Source organism: Mya arenaria, chromosome 4 (genome assembly GCF_026914265.1).
Source record: "Mya arenaria isolate MELC-2E11 chromosome 4, ASM2691426v1".
NCBI classification, from domain to species: Eukaryota; Metazoa; Mollusca; class Bivalvia; order Myida; family Myidae; genus Mya; species Mya arenaria.
This window is the reverse complement of record NC_069125.1, coordinates 61492475-61518402: the sequence shown is the minus strand read 5'-3', so window position 1 is coordinate 61518402 and position 25928 is coordinate 61492475. Positions and strand designations below refer to the sequence as shown.

The window sequence follows — 25928 nt, the reverse complement described above, 5'->3', positions numbered from 1 at the left end:
GTATTAACTCATTAATGAATATTATTATTAAACATAAGATCTGAATGAATACTTCAAAAATAAATACTTTATATGTTATGTTTTGTTTTCTATATACATAAATGTCAATATACATCCGTCTAAGGCTTTGTTAAGTTCATCAACATTTTACACGATACAATGGACATGCTAGCTGTATGCTATTGAGATGGGAACTTCTCACACAAGCCCATCAGCCAAAATCGTTGTCTTCTTTCTTATGGAGCACGCAGGCATCCAGAAAACCACCGGGAGACGAACAAGAGACGTGCACAGTTTGTTTAGATATCCAAACTATTGTAAAGAATAATGATAAAAAATATAATTGATTTTGAAGTCAAGGTCAATATCTACCAAATGCGTCTAATATTCGCTATTTGAATAAAAAAAGAGTTTAACCTATTTTAATATGATAGCTTAAAGTGACACTCTTTTTCAAAATCAATACAAGCATACACATGTATAAGCCTAACAAATATATTTTGGGGGTATTAATTCTTTAACTTATAACTAAATAATGCATTAATGGAAAATATCAATTACTGATAGCAAGGTTGTAACCGTGTTTTAATAGCTGAAAACGCAAAAATATTAAATGATTGGTGAATGCTATAAGATTTACTGTGATCTGCTATAGTCTCATAAGGTAGAAATACTATGTTTTATACAAATTTCTTTCAAATTTATCTCGGTATCCTACATAAGAACCATTGTTTTGGACATGTATTTATCCTTTTTGGAAAATTGATACAAAAGTATTACTGGTGGTAAATGTTACTTGGGAGTAAGAGGTCACCTTTAATACCAATGTCATATTAATATATTCTTATCGTTATCTCCCGTGGTTATTAGAAACTCATTCTTAACTCGCTCTTGTATTCTGAGGTTACAAACCGCCAAAACGAATCGCCGCCAATGTACATGTATTTACTTCATAAACTGCGTCCAACACATCAATATGACCACATAAATATTTTTTAAAGATAAGTATCAGTTTAAAGAAAAAAAAGCTTCTTACTCTGGACACCCACTTAACAGCGCTCTGTTAGAACCTTAGCACGATCATGCCGGTGGCTACGGGGACCGGGATGGTTACCAGGAAGATAAATGTCAGGAGGTAGGGGAGGACGGGGCCGCCATCACACGCGCGCGAGAACAACCACATGTTGAGCGGCATGAAGGCCAGCCCCAGAACCGTGGACGCTGCCGTTAAAATTACCCTGTATTAACCAAGCAGGGGGTACTGTTTTATAAATCATATAGTAAAAAGGGTACTAGTTTTAGTATATTTCAGATAGATCTGTACATGACATTACGCCGAACCACCCTGATATAAATATTCATAACTGTTAAACCAGTGGAGAGAATTATTAGTCACAAACGAATTCGATTCGGTCTTACTCAAATTTAAGCATCATATCATTTGTTCTGTTTTTTTTCTACAACTATTTGAATATCAATATATATTTTTGATTATCATATGGTTAGTATAATGATTATTTTGAAGAATCATGACACGAATAACAGAGGGCGACGTTGTGTTGCTATGCGTTTCTGTAACAGAAGCGGCAAGCAAAAGGACACAAATGGTGATATTATGAACATAAGTACATTTAAAAACTTATCTTTAACATCATCTAATTGTCATTACAGAAGCAAGTAAATGCCAATTCGATCAAATTACCTATCCGCGACCACACCTATGGACAGCTGTGCCAACACTCAAGTTTCATGATTCGATATTTGTAAACGATTGAAAGAACTTTTTGACTTTAACATATTATGTATGTATGCACTTTAATTGCATAATATGTGTGCAGGTAATTTGCATCATGCTTCAACTCCTTGACATGAGTTCTGTTTTTTGTCAATGCTCACACATCCATTTCAATAAAACAAATTTGTTTGTGAACAGGTGATGTTTGAATACTTACATACTTATATACTTATATTTCACAAATGCAATGACAATACTACGCTTTAATTCTCCACAAAATACCAACGGGCTAAAAAAAACAAAAGGTCAATGCAGGTAATTGCTTGATATGGGCAAGTCATTGTGTAGCAAAAGCTGACCGTTAAACATATTTTTGAGATAGGTGCACTATCACTTGAACTAGATGTTCTCAAACTGAATGGTAATAAAAATATTTTGCATAAAAGCGAGCAATAGTTATGCTATTTTATTGCCTAAGTCTCATGAAGAAACTGATAGTTAATAAATAGCATACAATTATAAACTATAAGACGTAGGCCAAATAAATCCTAAATTTATTTATGTTTAAGGTGTGTTTGTATTTGACATTAGCATCATAGACAGACAGAGTGGCAAGTCCTTCCATAATAGTTTAATGTAAGTCACACAATTTTCTAAGCCAACGCAATATGCGGGCAAAACCTGTTGCAGCTTTTTCCTCGTCCCACCATCCTAATTGTTTTACATTCCGTTTTAAAGCTAATTACTAGTATACTATAGAATAATTACAATTTAAATCATAATAATATAGGTGAATTAACATCCTTTTCCATCCAGTACCCATTATGGTGTTTTGTTCCATTCATGAACTTCGAAGTCGAAAAGCGCAAATATAAAGGTGACTTGTATGCAGATCTGGAAAGTCTAAAGGTATATATGTCACAGTCATAAAGCCATCAAAAGACCATAAAAGTACTCGATGTAAAGGCGGCGAATAAAACTTGTTTTATAATGTGCAGATCTCCAGTGCAGACTAAACATAAACGTTTTGAGTACTTTCCAAAAAAGGACAGAGTATAATATAGCTTGTGGAAATGAAGTTTTGATATTCATATCAATACTTTCCTGACGGTTTTGTGAAAGTTTCACCAATCATGCAGAATACGTGGAGCCGCGAAAATAGCGTTTAGTGCACGCGGCTAAATTAAAAGAGTAATACACAGTCAGTTAAAATGACGTCACACGACATAACTCAATAAGTAGGCGACGAATTGAATTCACATTTTAGGGTTCGCATATGCCCTTCACAACAACATGTCCCTGAACACTTCGTATCACGGACTAATGGACAAAATCGACAAACCATAAGTATTTTCAGTCTAAAGACGGACGTACATACTTGTATAGACATCATATCTATGATAACAGAACGTTGGTTGTCCATTAAAAGTAAAACGAGATAAACATTTGGTTAAAACAGGCAGTGTTGGTGGAGGAAGGATCGCACAGTTTTACTTATCGATTCACCCGAGTGCCAGATCACCATCGGCATAGAAGACATAGAGATTAGAGACGCCACCGGCGGGGCAGGTGGCAAGGACGGTAAGACTCATCTCGTCGTAGCGATCCCACATCATCACCTGGTCTAGGGCGTAAAACAAGTATGGCAGCACGATCAAGTGCAGAAGAACTTCTAGGACCACACCGATGGGCCTGCTGAAGATTTCAATATTTCGGGATCTATTTCACTCAAGTCACACATGAGAATAATTAGGAGATAATAATTCAACGTTAAAAGTAACACTCATGAAACACGGGCTCTACATACAATAGGATTGTAAAACGCTGATCAAGCCGTTTGCATTCCATTTTATTACCTGAAGTAATCCTTTATGTGTTTCACGTGCATGGAGCAGCCGAACGACAACATGAGAAGCACGGTGGGCGTTATGAGGAGAGCGTCCATGATGACCTGCAACTTCGTCAGAGTGGAGTCTGCCGTGGGAGCTTCAGCGTTTTTGGACGGATATGGTGTGGAAGCCGTTGATGATGCGGTTATCCTGCTGGTATCCCCTGAAACTTATTTCAAGGAACACAACTAATTATATATACTAAAGAGAGTACATGTAATATGCTCCCATTTTTTTTTAAAGATAACTGTTTCTTTTCACAAACTGACAGCAATGATTATGTTACATTCATATTTGGCATATAGCCTTTATACATTTTTATATTAACTATTTGACAATAAAAGAAAGGTACTTACTTACACGAAAGTCATGTGAACTTATTTCGTTAGTGATGTAACTACTTCATCCAGCACACCTGTTCCGATTGAAGGTATTGCAACCATCGGCAATTGATTTCAGGAATAAATAGGTTTAATTGCGGGCTAGATATTGCACGAGCATGACATTATGAATGATATTCGCGGAATAAGACTTTACACAAAACTTGTACTTATTAACTCATAGCATTTCCAATGATTCATATTAATTTCCAAATAATTGCTAATAAGTAACGGAAACGGAACCATTTAACTGTTGATTCTAGTCTGTCTAAGAATGTAAATGGGTGCATTTCGATGAGGGGAGTAATATTTGCTTCTATATTATGCAAATACACCTGATTTTATTGCATTTTATTGATTAAAACATGATTCATCGTATAGATGTTCTGAGATTCGTCATTTATTGATATACTATCTACGCTATATCAATCTTGGTTTAATGGTAAAGTTATGTTTAAAATGTTAAAAAAAGTTTTAATTCTTAGTCGTGAATTCCTTAAGTTCATGTAAACCTAAGTGTCTTCTGAAACCGCCTTTCGGTAAAATGGACGTGATTTAAAGAGTGTCCAAATAACAAGACGCAATCAAATGCTATACAAAAAGTGTGTCTCTTTTCACCTCGCAGTTTAATCTGATGTAAGATTATTGATACTTCGAGACAAGAACATTCTCAACTTGCGCCGGACAATAAACATACATTCACATACGCAGACACACCAATACAGTAAGTTCATCATCTCTAAAACAGCTACCACTCGTTCGAGAGATCACACTTGTACGCGAACTCCTGACCATTCCGTAGAACCCATTGGTTGGCAATCCATTTTTCCCCGTACAGAACAGGACAGGACGCATGCTTAGTAAAGTTATTCGATGTGCCGTTACGAAACAGGTTAAAGAACATCAGAGCACTGCCCTTCTGTGGACGAACACGTAATCCTAAATCAGGAAACACGGTGGCTCCACCGTTCTCGACGTCAGTAAGATATGTAACCATCGTGGTCAAGCGGTTATTCGTTGTGTCTGTAAAGTTGTGTTTTACTGCCGGAAAAAGCAAGTCAAGATGAATGGTATAGCCGCCACCAAGACCGTAGTTGCTGACTTTTAAGCTCTCAAAGCTTCGTGAAGCAAGTTTTGTCACACCTAGAAGGCGCTGACGGAAACTAGGAAAATATTTATTTACAATTGCATTTTCGACAATCATTGTTTGGCTGATTTTGTTTGGACTCGGCACCCGACCTTTTATTGTTGTTACTGTTGATCTCTTCAAAAAGTCTAGTGCATGTAATCGAAGATCCGTGCGCTCCCTCCGTGACACAACATCATGCAAAATGGCCACTGTAGGTCGATCTTCATTCAGATACTCTATTTGTACAGGTTGAAGAATAATATATGGATGGTTATTGTGGACATATTTGCAGACAAGATGTCTTTGTTTGGAAAGGTAGGGCACCACAGCAGCGATTGGATTAACCGGTTCATTCCGACACAGCTTGTAAAATGTTTCCAAAATTCGATCTAATGCAAATTCTTCCCGATGATATTGACAGTCGGGTGAACGCGTAAAAGAAATACAGTGTGTATTTGAAGGAACAGATGCATTAGGGTCAAGCAGAATCAAACTTGAGAGTAAGTGCTTATATTCATGAGTACAGATACAGCCTCCAAAGGACAATATCTTTAATTGTAACGTTAAAATTTCAGCCACTTCTTTTTCTGTTAACTGTGTCCATGTTCTGTCTAAATAATATAATATATCTAGACCAAATTTAAGAATGTTTCCGCCTTTCACTTCTTCAAAATTGATATATGTGTACTGTATCATATCTAAAATTTCTGGCAATGTCAAAGGACGGGATGGTCGGTTTGCGATAACACCGTTTGCGATATCCGAAACGTTTAATTTATAGGAAGCCTTCAGTCTTGTGATCCCTAAAACAGAAATGAATCATGAAGGAATATACCAGCACCGACAACATATATGGCAATTAAGACATTAAATGTTTGTACTTATGATGTAAATGTCATTTAAATTTATTATTATCAATAAAAACGTTCCCTACCTAAAGCAGTTCCGTTCAGATCCTCTTCTGTTGGTAGTTCGGCAACAAAATCACGCAGCTCTTCGGAATCGAACTGCATATTATTTCTTTCCTCGTCCAAGAACACATCTACCTTATTCTTAAGTCTGTGTATAACGTTCAAGTCGTTGAAGTACCTGAATGCAATAGCGGGATGTTCCGGACTCAGGTCCTTTGATAAGAGCTGGTCAACGTTTTCAGCGACCTCCAGAATTTCGCTGAGATATTCAAGATACTGCTCCTGAGCTCTTATGTAGTTGTCGAAGAATTCCACTTTAACGTCATAGTCCTGAACAAGTTCCAACACATCCTTTATTTTTGCCATGGACGAAAATATTTCAGCAAAAAGTGGCATAAAAAAGCTGAATAACAATAGTAGTTGTAACATTTTGCGTTTATTCTCTACTGAAACGCTATTATTTAAGGTGTTATATTATTCTTTTATAATATAATCAACTCCTACTACTGCATTTTTACAGTATGTTGCCAATCATGAAATTATTATAGATTATTATTGTATCGATATGTGAAATGAAACAGATGTTACTTCAACCGCATGATCTTTTTTTGTCTCTAGAGATTACACAAGCAATGTTTCTTTTTTGTATTTGAAAAGGCAGCACCTAACAACAAAATTAAATCACTGCCTTTTGCTGTTATATTCCTGCTGTTTCTAAATTATCTAAAACATCTTTAACTTTAAATTTCCGTGTACTTTTCTTAACAGGACCAATCTATATGCATACTTTTGTCTATGCTTTCAGGAGGTTCATACAGAAAATAACCGTTTTGTCTGGGCTCCATGGCAGAAAAATGTGAAAAATTAGGAAATTTACTTCACCCCTCTTCTATACAAACATATTTTGTTATGTTCACTATCTTGAAATTTTGGCCACATCTCATTTTTAAAAACAAACGTCAGCGCGCACAGGGCTAAGACACATTTTGACGACGTTTTTATTCCGAAATGATGTTACGATGAAGATGAATGATGAAGATTGGACCCGAAATATAGACACTAGAGTGTTTTACAAGGTTTTTTTCAAAGAGCGTTTTAATGGTAAAGTTATGTTTAAAATGTGACCATGTTTTTGACCGCATGTGATCTAGTTTTATACTTATTCAAAATATCACCGTTTGCATCGTTGGCACTGGTATGTTCCCAAGATTTGACCTAATGACCTTGTTTTTGACCCCATGTGACAAACATAATATGCGATAAAAGTTCATCAACTGTACCACTGTACAAATTTATAAATAATGTAATCAATCTATATCATATAGTTCCAGACAAAAAAAATGGGACCGAGTGACCTAATTTTTAAACGCATGTATTCCCGTTTTAAGTTGTTCTAAGAAACAATCCAGGAGAACATTATGTTAGTTTGAGGTTAAATGGACCAAATATAGTGTCTTTAGTGTGTTTCAAAGATTGTTTAAATATTTGACCGAGTGACCTAATTTTGGACCTCACATGACCAACATTTAAGGGGATCGAGACTTGCGGTCAATGGATACATTCTGACCTAGTTTGAACAAAATCTGAGTAATCCCTATAAATATATCGTTTCAGATAGAAAAAAGGACGGACGGGCGAAACGACAGACGGGCGGACTACGGTTTATCGGTTCGACGGGGAATGATGAACGTAAATACAATTTAAATTTATGCAGAAACGCTTTTTCATGTTGACAATAGTCTTGATCAGTGTACATGCATATGGTTTTGCTTATTTATATTAAAAAATGAGACGTTCATCCATTGTATTTGTATGGACACAAATTTATTATATCATTGATATTTTATAATAGAATACTTTACTGTTCCATTTTATTTTGCACTCATGGATAAGTGGATGTTTGCAAATCACGCATTCAATATTAACTCGAGTCTATCAAAGGGTGCAAGGGTATCTGGTAAAGTGATAAAGTGAGTCCTGGCACATTGGACAGCTATCCACTTGTTGTCATACACGACAGGACACGATGCATGTCTAGATAGAAAATTACAGGTTCCGTTTCTGAACATATTGTAAAACATGACGGCTGCACTTAGATATGTAACAACTGAACCCAGACGTTGATCAAACATGTCTGGGTCGAAATCCTTGTCGGGGTATGCCTCTGCGAACACGAAGTCAACATGCACGTCATAATGTCCAACTACGCCGTAGTTGGCTACATGCAAAGGTTCAAGCCCTCATCTGTTGAGTTGGGTCAATGCTGCCATACGACGTTGGAAAGATGACAGTAGTTGTTCTACTTGTTTGTCTTGAATTTTCATTTGCTGGCTTATCTTGTTATCGGAAGGTACTAGTCCTGCACGAATTGTAACATTTGAACGTTGCACTTGTGTCCTGCTGAAATTTTTGAGACCTCTAATTTGTTTGTCACTAATGGCGTCATGAATAAATGCTATTTGTGGTCGACTATTATGCAATATTACCATTTTAACAGGTGCCAGCAGTAGGATTGGGTCATTGTTGTGTAATAAAAAACAACCACACGTTCGCGAAGGTCTTGTGTGTTTCTTAGTGTTGATATTTGTATATGTATATTCGCTTCTACATAGCCTCCTGCATTTTTTGAGTAGGTCATACAGCTCTCATTTTGCATGCATGCTAAGAATAGGACAAACCTTAGCAAGACATTTCCACTGTTTCAATATTTAGGAATGATGAGGAAGTTTATCAAGATTAGAATGCATTTTACTCAAACTCTTAATAATTTTCAAATATTGTTCTGTGTAATTACAAGGTAGGCTTTTGAGAAATCCTAAAGCCCCTTAAAAATGCTTGTCTTTTCTGTTCGTATATCAAACTCCTCGTGCATGACTGCTGTGATCCAGTTCCACGTAAGATTGTGAACGTTTATAGCCTTTGTAGCGATGCTGCGGTGTCGTATGTGTCTTACAAGGTAAAGGGTCTCATCATATGTAAGTTCTCTGCTCATATGGCCTTTGATATCTCCGTGCAGATTGTCCGATAAAGAAAGTCCATACATCACATGAAGTCGAAGGATGCCTAAACAAATAAAGATAATACTTTTAGTATGTAAGTTGAAATGCTGAAATTGGTATCAAATAAAGACGTTTGATCGTTATAAAATCACCAGGAATTAAAGTGACTGAGATTGGACTTAGTAGATGTGCCAACTGTGTCAATTTCTTTGGGCATTGCTTGGAGGAAACTTTCGAAATCTGATAAGTCCCATGCAGACGTTTCTTGTACAGTGTCCATTGTTACTAAATTCGCGGCTTGTTCCAAGCAGGAAACGATTTCACTTGCTTGTTCAAGCAAATCATGTTCCTGGTTCATTGCTGCAAACAGCATGTCGTCAATGATTGTCGATCTAGCGAGCTCTAGAGTGTCTTCCAGTCTTGTAACGGAGGAAAATATATCACATGATATTCTACAGAGGCAAAGTATAAATATGAAAAGCCAGCTAGATACGTAAGCCTATAGAGCATCATTTTATGTATACAAACGACACAGCTAACTAACGTTTTATTCAATCAAAAAATTACTTTTTTATCTTCTATCGCAATAAATGACAACTTCCGTCGCTTAGTTCACTAGTTTTACGGATAACAGCTTTAGGCATCGATAAAAATGTTCCTGAGTTGTTGCTGGTTAAATATGCAAATGATCTTATAATAAATATTATTTAATGAACGGGTTTCAAAGTAACAGAAAGAAACAGACGTGCCCGAGAAAATTGATTACATGACCATAGGATTATTTAACAGACATGAGATAAAAGGCGCAGCCCTTGTTTCCATAGTCAGGTTAATTAAGGTCGCTTTTGCCTTTAAGATTAACGTTAAAAATCAATCATTATTCATATCATGGGGAGAAGGCCATATAGTGCCTATACATAAGAAAGGAAATGTTAGCGAAGTAGGTAATTTTAGAGGAGTAACCTTATTATGTGTAATAGGAAAACTGTTCACCAAAATTATTAATAATCGCTTAACAAGATGGGCTGAGAATCATCCCAACCCGAGCGAACGAGGTTTACACGAGCGGCAATGGTGAATGTTTTTTCTCCCACCTCAGTCAACCAAAGAGTATAGTAAGACAGCTGTTCTCTTTTTTACAAACGGGTACCTTTTATATTTGCTCATGGACAATATAAGGATTTCAAGCATTGCGAATTATTTTTATCTACTTATCTGGGGTGGGAGAAAAAACAATAACAATTCATACAGACCTACATCCATGATTTCTTTCTATTCAACACGTGGACAATGGATTTACGTCGCATCCAAAAATGAGCATACAATTGTAATCGCTGTAAACATATTTTAAATTATGAGTCTGCTTTGACTGTATCTTCATTTCTTCGATTCAGACACCCTGTAGTAACAAAATTGCAACAACAGGCTCGTCCTCGCTATCAACGCCAATCCCATGCATTTCCGAGCTCGAAGAGACTTCGAATGCCCCCAGAACATCGCGGCAGGCACCAGTTCCCTGCATTTCGGCTCCGCAGAGTTTCGCCATATGTATTTCCGAAGTTGATGTAGGCGTATATCCCTCAACAGCAGCCCCGCTCCACATAGGTTTCCAAGTTGTTCGCAAGACAAGTATTTGTGGCGTATGGTTCTAAACGTGTACATTCGATCAATGTATGAGACAAATATTATTTTACTATTTTTATTCTGAATTTCACTTATTACTTGTAAAGAGAATGACCCCTATCTTTAGTCGGATTTCCTTACTTAATAATTACCAATTAAAATTGCACGTGGATGCTGTGGACGGCGAAATCATAGATGAAGACGAGGGTTATATCAACGTAAGTTTCTTCACCTTATGAGTCTATTATTAAAGCTTTAAACAACCATTCATTATTATACATGAAATAATATCCGCCAGCGGTATATTATCTGAATTACTCTTTTAGGTTCCTGTCTTTTCTAACGACGAGCAAAGGTCATTTCGAAAGGATCAAATGTCCATCGAAGATGAAACACCGATTGAAAGTCTACAGGTTTTGGTGTATTGCTTCAATTGCTTGAAGACCCTGATTTTATTTACGCTGATAAGCGCGAATATATTTGCATGTGGAGTTTAAAGACACATTTTAAATAATATAAACTCCAAAATGGGACATCCGCGTCAAAAACAAACAACAACACAGGGAACACAGTATTAAATTAAATATATTTAAACAAGTTCCTCTTTAAAGACTTCGGATTCGGGAAATTCGTCACAACCCAGCGATGATTATCTTACACTGTTGGATAGTAACGTGAAAAGGAAATGCCCTGTCCACTGTCTGCAACATAAGATTCGCAGAAAAATGAAGGATCCAAGCGATATCAAGTTTATGGTAGACGTGTACAAAGAGCTGATTGTGAAAACGGTGCAAGTTAAAGATGTCCTTGTATCTCTTCACCATGTCATAGGTAGGCTATATGACACTGTATATAAGACCATTAGATGCACACATTTGTTACTAAAAACAAAACCTTTCATGATTTAATTTTCATTTCCTCTTTTTTGAAAATCATTTTTGACAAAGGTGATGGGAATAATGATTTCCTGGTGATGTTTTACATCGTCGATAATATTATTTCCTACTTTTTCTAAATATCGCATTTATCAAAAACAATCAATTCAAATTTAATATCAATGATAATCAACTTTTGAATATTTTATCACTCAGATGATGCATGTTACTCGGAGATCGAAGAGTTGCAAGAACAAAAGTCTAACAAGGAGTTGATGGAATCGCTTCTGAAATATATTGAAGATTCATCTGCGCCGGGAAAATGGCAATCATTTATTGACGCTCTGAACGAACATGGTAAGTGGGCTATATATAATCCATCCCTTTAAAATCAATAAATGATGTCACATTTCAATTACGACCAAGGTGATCCACATATTCCTTCGCTTTACTAGTATGTCTTTTTTAAACAGTGTTGGCCTCAAATAAGAAGAAAGTATTTCTCTCTTTTTTTCAGAATATATTTGAGATGATCACCACCAACACAGAGCATTGCTCAAAGTCTTATCACCAACCTTGCTTAACAATATCTCAATCAACGAATGCCTAGATACATTGTATTCGAAAGGAATAATACCAGAAGATGAAAGAGACCGCGAATTGACAAAAACTTCGGCTCGATAGAAGCTACCAGAGAAATCATCAAGGTAGTGCCGCGCAGATCTCCAGTTTGGATAAAAGAGTTTTCGGGCGTTTTGAAGGACAACTTTATGACAAATATTGCAGAATTGTTCTACGTTCCAGAAGAAGAAATGAAAGGCGATTGTTCTAATGGTGAGTTACACAGACGTAATGTTGTGAGGTTGGGTGTCCAAAAGCCTTCTTTAGGCCCGTGTGTTTTTGCTGAATCGTAGGTAATCCCAATACATGTTGGTATAAGAATGTGCCGTTTGTATGTTGTCTTAAGTAGTATTTAGGTTCTTATAGGGTACTATGTCGCTATATGTATCATACTTTTTGCGTCAATAAACGGATGCTGCTGTTGAGAGTGAGTTCAGACATCAGAAAAACTTCTTTAACACCTTCACCATGAGCGAATCATTACGATTGGCGTTTTAATATTGCCGTCGTGTTGTCCTGTATAAGTCTTGTTTGTAGTATCCTTTTCCTATAATCACATCATCCAGGTGCAGAAATCAAGACCTTGATAGTATTCAGCAACTGGGCTTGTCCCTTTGGTTAAATTGATAAGTTATGCTTCAGTCAATTGTAACCACAGCTCCAAGGTCCGGGAAATAACTGGGACTTTGACTTTCGGTCCAGACAATCCCAGGTAAAAACCCCGTTCTGCGGGGACATCCTAGGTAAGACCCATTTTCGGTGCGAAAACATAACCATCGCTTTCGCTTAGCACTGCGGGGCCACTAAGAAGGTAAAAACACGACTCATTTCCCCGCTATCCCCCTGGACCTGGCGTAGGGAGGCGTGGTTACAACTGACTGGTGCATTATATGATTGTTTTCGTTGGCAATTCACCTTGTTATTCTAGATGCTTTAATTGCCCTAACCACGTTGTTTCTTATAGATTGTCAAGCTTATTTACCAACAGTGGACGTTCCCTCTGCGGCAATAAAAAGTGAGCATCCATGCTGGCAACCGGACGATACTTACAGTTGTCATGAAATCTTCGGCAATTCTTGCGGCAATGGCTATAATGAGATGAGGGAAAGTCTTCGAACGATCCAAACCCACAATGAAATACAAACCGAGATGATAAAAAAGGATGGACTGTACTGTAAAAAGGCATTCTTTGGAAATCCATGAAATGCGCGATAGTCAGGCGAAAATGTTCTCAGGTTCCAGATTAGATACCATTGAAAGTGAAATGAAACATATTAAATCTGCACATACATTTACAAAGAATGAAGTACACAATATGAAACGTTATGTAAAAGAAATTCATCAGATAATGTTGCCAACTTCGAGCCTACCTCCAGTCTGCGGACGGATGACCGGAAGTGACAGTGGAATTGTGTTTGACGGTTCAGGAAGTGGGGTCGCGTTAAGGCCACATTATCTCAGTGATAGAAACCTGAGTAGCACAACCGGAATTACCCATGTCTGATACGATGAGTAGCACAACCGGACATTTCTGATACCATGGCTCATTCCAAATAAGTGACACAAGAACATCGCAACATCTGGCTCAGAATGAACAATGTTTGGTCATATCTCAGATGAAACTAGCATTTGAATCCTATTCATATATTTATAGCCTAACGACATTATGTAAATAACTTGTTTTAAACGAAATCAGCGTTATGAAGCTTTATGTGTGACTATTAATACACCATTTTTAAAAATTATTTAAGTGTTTAAAAACATGTTTTGACAAATCACTGACATTGATTAAATTATCATTGTGTACCATTAAGAACGAGAAACGCCCAAATATCAAATTCATGTTCGAAAGCTATACCTTGAGGGCCATGTTTTAATAAGCCATTCTTTATACAATTGTAATCGTTAAACTCAAATAATACAATATGTTATATCATCGATCTGTGTTTTCAACTAATCATTAGATAATGACCATTATTGTATATCATAGCCTGCTCTATCTGGGCACGAGGTGGTTCACTTCCATTCTACAGTTAACTAGTTTTGTATATTCACTATCATATATAGCCTCAAAATCTTTGTGTTGTTATTTATTGTCTCGTGACTATACTTGATTATATGATTTGAAACTCATCAATAGAATATTACAGCCATCTCCTACGTTTATATACGAATGTTAATATAACAGTAAGAGTAAAACCGTACTTAACCCCCGTTGTTACATCGATCAGTAGTGTTGTCACTGTCCATACATTTGCTGTAACCAATGTATATTTTTTAACCAATGCCCCTTCAAATTCTTGTTTGTTTTGTACCAGCATCATTTCAGTATATATGGTCCTTGTAGTTCCAGTTCGTTTTAACTAATTACGGTCATTTAGATTGTGGCGAATGCTTATAAAATTTCTCTCGTGTCCGTTTTCTGGGTTAGGAACTGATATACTGGTGTCCTTTTTGAAAGGCCGTGATAAAGTACCCCACAACCTTCTGGATGAGAAGCAGACACATAAACCACGAGATCACTCACTCCCTTTTGGGGATTGAACCAACAACCTCTTGGGTGAGAGGCGTACACATATACCACTAAACCACTGTCATCACTTCGAGTTTCAGTAAGTGGCTTGATAATTGATGCTTACTTGGATAACTAGGTAAACGTTAACTATCATGTTACATTTGTATAATATAAAGTGGTATCTGTTCAACATTCGACAATATTGTATGTGTCTCCTGCGTATGTATCCTGCATTGCTGTGCTTTGTGTTTACATAAATTTTTAAATCCGAAAAGCAAATCCCAGCCCTCGAACGTACGCATGCACACTCACACATACAGCCTTTACGATGGCAACTATGTAGCAGTCAAAGCATTAACTCTTCCATCGACAGTTGTCCATATAATGGTCTGGCATAACGTCATCCAATAAAATAAGTCATGGTTTAGGATCGTGTTTTTTATCGATGTCATTTAAAGGAAAACATAATGATGGTAAGAAGGAAGTAAAAGAAAGGGAAATTCCACATTCATCTGATTATACATATATTTAGAAACATTGGAGGATTCCTATCCAAAGCCCCATAAGGTTTCGATATCAATAATTCGCCAATGTTCAAATATGGTATTTTGAAGAGAGTCTATTCAAATGCATTCCCCTTAGAGATTTACCAACCTGTCACGGAAAACGACGGACGCTATCCGAGCTGAAAAGTCGTCTGGCCAATCAAGTGCAGGCAGATAATCAAGAACAAAACGCCCAAAATATACCAATGACTCGAACCGACCGCTGCTTAATAAACTTAATTCAAGCGAGCCACGCGAAGAAAGTTTGCAGTTCGTCCCCATATTGGGCCTTACACATTGTTATTATTACGCTTTCGCGCTTTGCACATTTATTCATCGGAAATTTCTGCGGACGTGCGTTCAGTAACGTCGTGAATCTATATGTATTCATAAGTTCCTGATTTAAATAATGGCTTTGTCCAGCAGCTGCAACAGACATGTTTGTTAAAGGGACTAGACACCAGAGGATAAAATTCCATGAAAAAAGAAGGTTTCAAAAACTTTACATACAATTGATATCGTTGTGTACAACACATTGGACATGTTTTCAATTCCAAATGTACTCGGGTTGTCTACCGTTAAATCCAGTAAGTTTAAAAAGTGTGTCGGTATATTTATATGTACTCATTAACTTACTGTCACATGCTTAAATATACACTATTTGTGGCTCCCAGAAGAACGGATATAACAAGGAAGCGGGAAACTGCTGCTAAACAACATAGACAGATCAGCATAAATTGTATCGATGTAACCTTTGAAAGATGATAACTCTGCTGAAAACTCTTATTGACAGTTTAGTGAATGAAACAATCACATGATTTACAAGGTGTTCGGAAAAACCATTCCGCGCGTTTTCAACTTGCAAACCATTATACGCTATTTGAAACGGGGAAACTCATCTGAGACAGAAACATAATTGTTGCGTTTATTCTTTTAATCACGTAAGCTTTATACTACCTCGCACTGAAAATTCTAGGCTTTTTTGAGGAAACACTATTTCCCGATTATGGGAACACCTGGTGTCTAGTCCCTTTAACTAGCAGGTGCTTTCCAAGCATTAGATTGGCAAACACAGTCATGTGATTATTCGCAGAAGTTTGACGGAACCATAAAGCAAGGAGCTATTTTTTCTTAACCTCATAAAATATTACATACACCTCTCTCAAAGTCATACTTCCGTAATTCTCGTAGCTCATACTTAACCCGTATCACCTCATCGACAAAACTCGCAGTCTCAACAAAGTCAGCCTCTACAATGTTCATATCTCCGTGCCGGATGTCCTTGTTACGAGCCCGTGTGGCGGGCCGGGAAAGGAAATCCCTGTAAGCTATTGGCCGGGTACTCATTTGTGGTAGTCATGACGCCGTCCCAGGAGAGGAATACGTGCGGTGGGCGGCCATGTTGGTAGCGAGTATTTAGACGGTCTATCATGTCGCGCGTGGACTGGGCTTGCGGATGCAAATAGCCAATATACTCGTTTGGCCAAAGGCAAGTGTGCTGTTGCTCGCACTGAAACATCGTATTTTAATATTCGAACATAGAGTACATCACATCGAGCGCTGATCTTGACTACATGCAAACATACGCGTTGCCTTGTTATCCAACTCAGAACATATACATGCCAAGTAACCAACCTTAAACACATACATTGCCAAAACGGAAAAAAATACGAGAGAGCATATATTATGGGTGCACTAAACGACAATTTTAATCAAAAATTAAGTACGCCACGCAATACTTATATTGCATATATAGAGTACAAAAAGAACAATGTATGGTGTCGTCGAAACGTTTAAATAAATATTAATTATTTTACTAACAAATATTTGAAAATCTTCGAAAATAAATGACGGTAAAATGTGAAGATAGTTGGTAGCTAGTAGTTGGGGAATCCCCAACTGGCATCTAGTAGGTAGTTGAATATTCGATTCCCAAACTACCAACTACCAACTACCTTCTAACTTCACTGTCATCGAAAATAAACTATTAACACCTCCTTAGGGTAGAAGACAATGATCTGCGCATCGAGCGCCCACATATTCCTGAGTGTGGCGGCCTGCACGACACCCGTGCACTCCAACAGGCGCCCTCGGAACACTTCGTCAGTAATGTTTGCCAGCAAGTACCGGTGGTGCGCCTAGCTCATCATGTGAACTACCCTGGAAACACATTGCTCATTAATTTACCAATTTACCAATTAGAGAAACACCCGGGGGGCGCAACGATTCCCTGTCGACTCATCTGCGAATTCTTGCTAACATGCGGTGAAGACGTCCCTTTAATGGTATTTTTAATACAGAATCATAGGGTCCTGTGGGAACTTTGGGCGCGGCGTTGACACAGATGCACACAAGCGGACTGGGATTAGGTTCTTTTACAGGCGAAAAGAGATTCCGTATACAGCAAAACGACCGTCGCACGTTGGTGTATCGTGTTGCCTTCGATAGGTCATTAAAGAGGTTTACGCCTGTACAAAGACGGTACGCCGGCTCACACAGCTAGAACAACACTCACGTATCTTTATGCTGACAATGTGAACGTTATTGACATACCACTAAAACAGGTCTGAATATCATAGAAAAATATTTGGGATGAGATTAATCGTCGAGTGACGAAAAAGGGATACACGCCTCAAACTATAGGCCAGTTAAGAGCAAAGGTTATTGCTGAGTGGGTTAACCTTCCCAAGAGGTATGTGCAACGCTATGTTATGTCCATGCGACGACGCTGTCTTGCAATTATTAACAGCCAAGGCGGGCACATCCGTTACAAGAATATTTATGGTCTACGATATTAGCATTGACTATTATCTGCAACATCGCATTTTACGCATTTTTTACTCTTGATGATTCCTGTTGTTAAATATGTAATAGTATAAACGAAATTGTGTGAAATATCTTGCGAAATATCTAATATTTATGTCCTGAATATTTCAGCAAGATCGATCCAATATTAACCGGGATATGGCCATTTAAATATCAAAAATTAAGCGGGATATGGCCATTCATATATAAAGATGGACCCAATATTAACCGGAATATAGCCATCATATATAAAGATTGATCCAAAATTTACCGGGATATGGCCATTCATTGTAAAGATCGACCCAGTATTAACCGGAATATTGCCGTCATATATCATGATCAACACAAATTTAACCGGGATATGACCATTCATATATCAAGATCGACCCAATATGAACCGGGATTGGGCCATTCATATATCGAGATCGACCCAATATTAACTTGGATGTGGCCATTCGTATAGCAAGATCGAACCAATATTAACCGGGATATGGCCATTCATATAACAAGATCGACCCAATATTAACCCGAATATAGCCATCATATATCAAGATCTACCCAAAATTAGCAGGAATATGGCCATTCGTATATCAAAATCGACTCAATATTAACCAGAATATGGCAATTCGTATATCAAGATCGATCCAATATTAACTGGGATATGGCTATTCATATAGCAAGATCGACACAATATTAACCGGAATATAGCCATCATATATCAAAATCGACCCAATATTAACCGGAATATAGCCATCATATATCAAGATCAACCCAAAATTAACCGGGATATGGCCATTCATATACATTTGTATCAAGATCGACCCAATATTAACCGGGATATGGCCATTCATATCCCAATATCGAGCTAATATAAATATGGATATGGTCATTCTTATAGCAAGATCGACCCAATATTAACCGGGATATGGCAATTCATATAGCAAGGTCGACCCAATATTAACCAGAATATAGCCATCATATATCAAGATCAACCCAAAAATAACCGGGATGTGGCCATTCATATATCAAGATCGACCCAATATTAACCGGAATATAGCCATCATATATCAAGATCAACCCAAAATTAACCGGGATAGGACCTTTCATATATTAAGATCGACCCAATATTAACCGAGATATGACATTTATATAGCAATATCGACCCAATATTAACCGGGATATGGCCATTCGTATATCTGCTTAGTTATTAATTTGTCTAAGTGCCCATGATTAACCTGAAATCGAGAAGAATCACTTCCTTCGGGTAAAGGTCCATCCATCGGCGGATCTCTTTGAGGATGATGATGAATGTCCAGATAACGAACACCGGCATCCAACCGCTCCGTTATAGACAGAGATTGTGTCCATCTGGTGCAAGGTTTGTCCAAATGTTAAAGGATTGAATATAACCGTTTACACATGAGTAAAGGAGTATAGAAATAAATTATACATAAATATAACAGCACCATATCCTGAGTTCAACTAACCCTAGCGGGACTATTACTAATATTTCAAGTTATAAGTTATCTTAGGTTTAGTTGCGGATTCAGATATTCCTAATTGGGGGTGGGGTGGGGGAGGGGGCACATTTGGCATATCCGCTCAATACCTTTATTATACTAAGGTATTAAATTGACACGCATACAATCTTTCATGCATTTCAACCCTTCATCCAATAATGTTTTAAAACATTTTATTAAGTGAACCTACGAGCGGGATATTCAGTCATTTCAACCCATATTCCTTTTGACATGTCTATACACTTTAGTTGTGTTGGGATACACGGCGTGGTCAAATCATAATTCAGCCAGTGGGCGCGGACGGCAGATCTATATAAACTCTAAAACAACAACAACATATAGTACTAGTATATGTTTCGCTTTTCAACGAAAATTATGTTTAGGTTTTAGGGACACGGCTAACAGTGACGTAGATTAACAGGTGAGGTAGCGCAAGAACCAAAATGGGGCACCGCTGGTTACATGACTTACAATACAATTTAATTCGCGGTAAGCATTTTACAGCATCAAGTGCATTATCAATATACATGTATGACGATACCTGTGTGAGATCTTGTTAGCAAGCTCCCCCATGTGGTCCACATATTGTCGGTATATGGGGTCGCTACGCTGGTCAACGTTAGACTCCTCGTCCCGGTACACGCTGCACGAGTTGCGACTTCCTGTACGGAATAATTATACATGATAATTTGCCCTGTTCGTTAAATAAATAACGCAATCTGATACATCACTACTCCTTGGTTAAAATCTTTTGGTTTTTAAACACATAAATGATTGCACTTTATATTTACTTTTCAACATTTTGAAATAATAAAATAATACATACATGTGCAAGCAATCCCAATTTTCATTCCGGCCCGGTTGCTTAAATAATCCAACGGAAGTCATCATTTCAAATGAAACAATCGGTGAAAAGTTATAGTTGTGGAAAAACTATAATGAAATTAAAACAACAACAACAACAACAACAACAACAACAATATATCTCAGCAACCCCCTTTCCTACTCTGATACCGGCAACTCGCCGGGAATTGCAAGGCAGTACAGTAGAACATCCCGATAGCGCTCCGGAAGACCGGACTTCCAATCGGCACCAAGAACCACGCGGTCCCTCAATCGTAATAACTCGGCCATCTCCGGCAAGCTTTGAGATAGACCTCGTAAATAGTAGTAAGGATATACGAAAGTGCGATGCGGCCGCCGGCGATTAACACCGTTTTCAATCCGCGTAAAGAAGGCCCATAGTAACAACAAGAAAATGGATTGTGTTAAATTAAATGTGCTTGTTTAAGAGAAAATATTTATTGTTACATCAAAGAATGCTCGTTTTTGAATATTTAGATGTTTTCTTATACCTGGAGCACTCTGTTTCCTCTAGAAAAATCGTGAGCATACAGAAAATGTACTTGACAGTAATTGAAATGATCATACGGTTCATGGCATGCATAAATCATTACATCGGATTAAATGCATGCATGGACTAAATGTCAGCAATTTCTCAGTCGTACGATTACCCTATGAAATGTAAATTTTAAGTCATACTTTGCTTGAGTTATTATTCACACATAATTCAGCTTTCCTTGCCATTAAAACAACATTACTATTCTGTAAAATCATTGATTGCATCGTGCAGAGTTTTGTTGGTTGTGGTAGGGTGGGTGTGAGCTTTTAAATATTTGAATATAGCTTGGCACCCAGTCAGCTTTATCAGTTGATAGCCATGCATGGCTTTACTTCAGCATTATTGGGTTTGAGCTGCAAACTGAATGTTTAGTTAGCTAAGTTGGCAGAACTTGTCTTCAAATAGGATTTGTTCACGGCAGATCATGCTTCACTTTTCCTCCTAGGCTGTGAATAAACCCACTCATTAAAAGTTTCCATACACATTATAGTTGTCTTAATCAATAATTATTAGTCTTAATATCATTGAGTAAATTGTCATTTTTATTGAAAACAACACCAAAACAGTAACTGATAAGATACTCAATTGAACAATTTCTTTTGTAAAGAAAGGCCTAAAACAAAATATTTAGCCAGGTTACTAAGCTTTTCAGCAATGTATACCAGAACATTTTTCAATAATACTTAACGAGAGACCTATTTTGAATAATAAGCCTTTTCATCACTGTTCACACATAATGACTCTTTTAATGTCTGACTCCATAAAATGCAAACAAGTATAATTCCAGTCACCTTCAGTTTTGATCAACATGTCCCTTAATTTTATATTAAATATTTGTCCAGCAATAACAGAGGCATCTGTATGCAATGCAATGTTATATTGAGTATAATTTAGGTTTTGCTCCCATTTTTAAATTTCACTTTTGTGCTAAGCCCTTCTAAGTGGATTGAGTATTTTGGGAGACTTCACAATCTTTCTGTTTTTTCCCCCTTATTCATGGCTTTAAGTTGTCAATACAAAATGAAACCTTCATTATAGAAAATACTGAATGTCTCAGTCTTAACCAGAAACTCACAATAAGAGAACTTAAGCATAACTATGCGTCAGAGTTATAGATCTTTCTATGCATTTTATTTGTCTAAAAAATTACCAGTCTCTATGGCAAAACCTTGTGCCTCTTGAGTGCTTGGCTGGACCTTATGTTTTTATTACATTGTTTGAATGTTTTTTATTTGCACACAACAAGGATGATGACACTATGCTATGCCAAAACCTCAAAACATTTTCTTCAAACAAAAACAATGAAATTCAAAATAACTTTTATTACATCTTTTCAGAAAATACACCCAAACAATCAATGAAATTTTAATGTATCTGTAAAATCGCAATTCATGTTATGTATTTATTAAATTCAACTTAATAAATAAAATAAATATTAGTTACACATATTTTATCACTGTATATATATATATATGCATTTCCGTTGTTAAAAAAGTTCCACAGTGATAAAATATGTGTCCAGATATTTTAAAAAGTTGACTGCAAGAGGGTTACCACTGAGTAGCACTACCAAGCATTATTAAGGAGTCTGGCTCTATCTAGGTTGTAAAGTAAATGTCCAGCTTCGGATTGTATTGCTTCAGGCATTCAAGGTTTAATGTTACTTTTTGTATTTAATAATCACGGGCCAACAGTTGACTATTATCTGCAACTTCACATCTGTATGTAAGTCATCAACTATTTGAGATGAACAGTTGTTCCTCTGAACAGTTAACACGTTGTTCCACGTTGTTTCCATTTTGCACTTATTTTCCCTTCCAGGTTGGCTTTGCAGTTGTGTTACATGTTTTCCATGTATTGCAGGTCAATCCTCAGTACAATGGCATTTTTGATTACACTCCAGTGCCTGAAATAAAAAAACATAAAATACAACAGAAATAATAGGAATGAGATTTTCAAATAAATTCTTTTAAAAGCATGTACAACACATAGAAAAGTATTCACAAAATATTTAGTGCCACACCAGTTTAAAGCTGCATCCTCACAGATTTACTGTTCCGACACCTTTTTCATTTTTGTCTTTTAATGAGTCAAAAGGCAATTATAGTGCAAATGTCTAGAAACCAGTGATACTGACATAATATCAGATCACAGTCTTTTATATTTAAGTTCGAAAATTTGGTATAAATCCCTCAATTTAGTAATATAAGGTCATGCATAATAGAACAGATTTCAATTGTTCGGAAAACTGACGAAAAACTGACGCTATTGCTTTAAGCCATATATTTGTGTACATTTAATTTAAATAATCACCTCCCTAACTCCTTTGATATCAACTAGGAGTAAGATTACATTATTGGTCCCAGATATCAATTGAAAAGCTTTTTAAAAATGACCAAGAAGAACTGTCAATCTGTGAGAGAGCAGCTTTAAGCTTTGGAACAAATTTAAGAATTGATGAAAAATGAAATTGTTACCATGTTGAAATTCCACTACAATGTTAATTTTTTTTAATAATGTCATTTGTTGTTGATAAATTGTTCAAACATGCAGGTACATTTTGGCTGAAACCAGTAGGGTAATTGATTATTGAATTATTGTCCAAAATTTTGAAAATAGCACAACCATTACCTCATCTGCCATTTTTAATTAGAACAAGCCAGGAAGTTAGAGCCAGTACTGCCCTCTGAAAATATCAATAAGATTACTATTTCAAATGTCTGCAATTCATGGACACAGCAAAAATGTCAGCATTGTTCAATGTTTCTGCATCACCACCATCGGTTGATATTATAGAATCAAACCTTGAAAGAAATGTGTGCTGGTTTATGTGTTCAAACCCATTTTGCTAGACCACTAGCATGAAGATCTAATTTATTTAGAGAGCTATATTAGTGAACAGGCATCCAATAGTGCCATTACATTGAGCTGTTTGTTACCATCACTCACATATATTTATTGATGAATAAATATATTTAAATATGTCACTGACAGTCAAAGATTATATTTGGAGAAGAGGTATGTTTTAGCACGGACATATAAACCAAACGTCCTTAGTTAAACTTAAAGAAATGTAAATTTTAGCTATAAAAAGAAGTTGGTAAATACACTGAGTTAAGAAAGTCTAACCTTTTATCAATCTAAGTAAAGTCAGATTCAGACTTATTTGTATTTCAAAGAAATCAAATAAAGTATTTGTGTTCTTAATTTTTGCCACTGATCACAGTTACTAGTTACAGTCACAGTTACTATCTCAGCAGACTTAACCCCACCCACTAAAAATAAATGACATTTCCACTTAGTTTCTCATTAGGGGACTCTTTACACCATCTTTATATTTTAATAAAATATATCATGTATAAAAATAACACTTACACACAAATAAGTGGTAATAGTTCGACCCTCATTATGTCTTTGGTCTAACATATTGCTTGGTTGTTTGAACATCTCCTTGGTCGGCCATGATGGACTATTTTCTTATAACCCGTATTGTTTCCGAGGCCATATCTGTTTGATACTAGCCGAGGATTTCCGATTGGCGGTCCCTGTGTGCCTCTTCCACATGCTTTCCACCGCCGCCCTTCCGCCGCCGTATCCGACCTTTTGACATAGGAGCGATCAGTCCCTTTAGCAAACCGAAAACGCAGATATGTCTATGAAAATGAACCTGACAGGAAATATAAAATATTTCATATTGTATGTCATAATTTATTTCTTAAACGCATGAAAGAACGTAGAGTGTAACAGTTAATCAAGCATTTTATTGACTTGGGATTCAAAAGTATATCTAAAAAAACTGCGAATGGATATTCTAAAATATTTTCTTTTGGGTGCATTTATAATTTTGTATACATGTATATCCATATATTCATATATTCGTTACTATTTTCGAACAGATTCTTTACCTGAAAATCAAGAAAGTAACTAGTCACCAGTTATACAGCAAACACCAAGATATGGGCGTGTTGGCAACCGTTACGAAATAAATTGATGGATCAGATATCATTGAAATCGAATCTCAATCACATTCTAATTCAAAATGAGGACTCATTAGAAGTCCAATTGTTTCTTCATTATGGCGGAAGGAGGGTTAGACTTAACGGAGTTACGTGACGCTCTACTCCCACACGAACTGATGCTGACGTCAGTAAAGGGGCAATATACGGTCTCTCTGACGTTTTCACTTTTAAGGATGTTCATTGCAAATTTTGTCAGCGGCTCGGAAAAAAGAGAACGGCCATTTACCACTGCCAGGATTGTAAAATTGGACTTTGCGAGCAGTGCGCAACTGAACACGTAGACAAAGTGAAGACATACCGTCACAGCGTGTCGCTCATAAGCAAGACGTTCCAGGTGTCTGAAACGTCAGATTCGTGTCTGTTTTTATCACAAATATATACACATCGAACAAATTATCAAATGCGTATTTTTAAAACAAAATGAGATACTAGAAGCTATCGCCGAATAGAGTTTTGTAAACGGAAATTTACTAAGTATAGTGTTTCATAATTTCCTACTTTCACTTCTTTATAAGATAGTTTAAAATTGGTGCATTTAGATAGCTGTTCATGTCAATCGGTCGTAAAAAAGCTTCTCAGCATTGATTAACACTTGTTTATTCTGGTATATACATATATACCCTCGACCCCCTGCAAAACTCTGCAGAATAATTCTCTTTCGGACACTTATCTATACATTTATTCCAGATTCAGGCACTAACAGGTGATCTAGTTAATATGACCTGCGAATTCCACTTAGTAAGTAACATACTACCTGGTTAGTTTTAATAACTAGATAAGATTCTTTTTACCATAAACCTTTACTAGTCAACCAGTTATTATGTTACTTATAAAGTAGAATTCGCAAACCAAAACTTGATAACCTGTTGTACGAGCTAAAAATGTAACAGAGGCTGGTGCGTGACAGTTCTGGGCACTTTCAAGTCTGCTTTTAGTTTTATGCGATTTATGTTACCGAAA

At 36.7% G+C, this 25928-nt stretch overlaps 1 protein-coding gene and 1 long non-coding RNA gene across 4 annotated transcripts; both read right to left on the bottom strand.

Moving 5' to 3' along the window:
• Positions 1-2328: 2328 nt before the first annotated feature.
• On the bottom strand, positions 2329-4245 carry LOC128229738 (uncharacterized). 2 transcript variants are annotated; one of them, XR_008260121.1, is made up of 3 exons: positions 3981-4245; positions 3592-3793; positions 2329-3430 (listed from the first exon to the last, which is right to left on the bottom strand). It is a non-coding gene; the product is annotated as an uncharacterized LOC128229738 (long non-coding RNA). The 2 variants fall into 2 exon arrangements; XR_008260122.1 differs by having other exon boundaries at positions 3985-4245.
• A 101-nt stretch (positions 4246-4346) lies between these two features.
• Positions 4347-6555, bottom strand: LOC128232766 (prolyl 4-hydroxylase subunit alpha-2-like). 2 transcript variants are annotated; one of them, XM_052946496.1, is made up of 2 exons: positions 6068-6555; positions 4347-5936 (listed from the first exon to the last, which is right to left on the bottom strand). In XM_052946496.1, exons 1-2 carry the CDS (start codon positions 6471-6473, stop codon positions 4753-4755), a joined length of 1590 nt encoding a protein of 529 aa, XP_052802456.1. In that variant the 5' UTR covers positions 6474-6555; the 3' UTR covers positions 4347-4752. The 2 variants fall into 2 exon arrangements, with proteins under 2 accessions (XP_052802456.1, XP_052802457.1); XM_052946497.1 differs by having other exon boundaries at positions 5801-5936; positions 6223-6555.
• Between the last annotated feature and the right edge of the window lie 19373 nt (positions 6556-25928).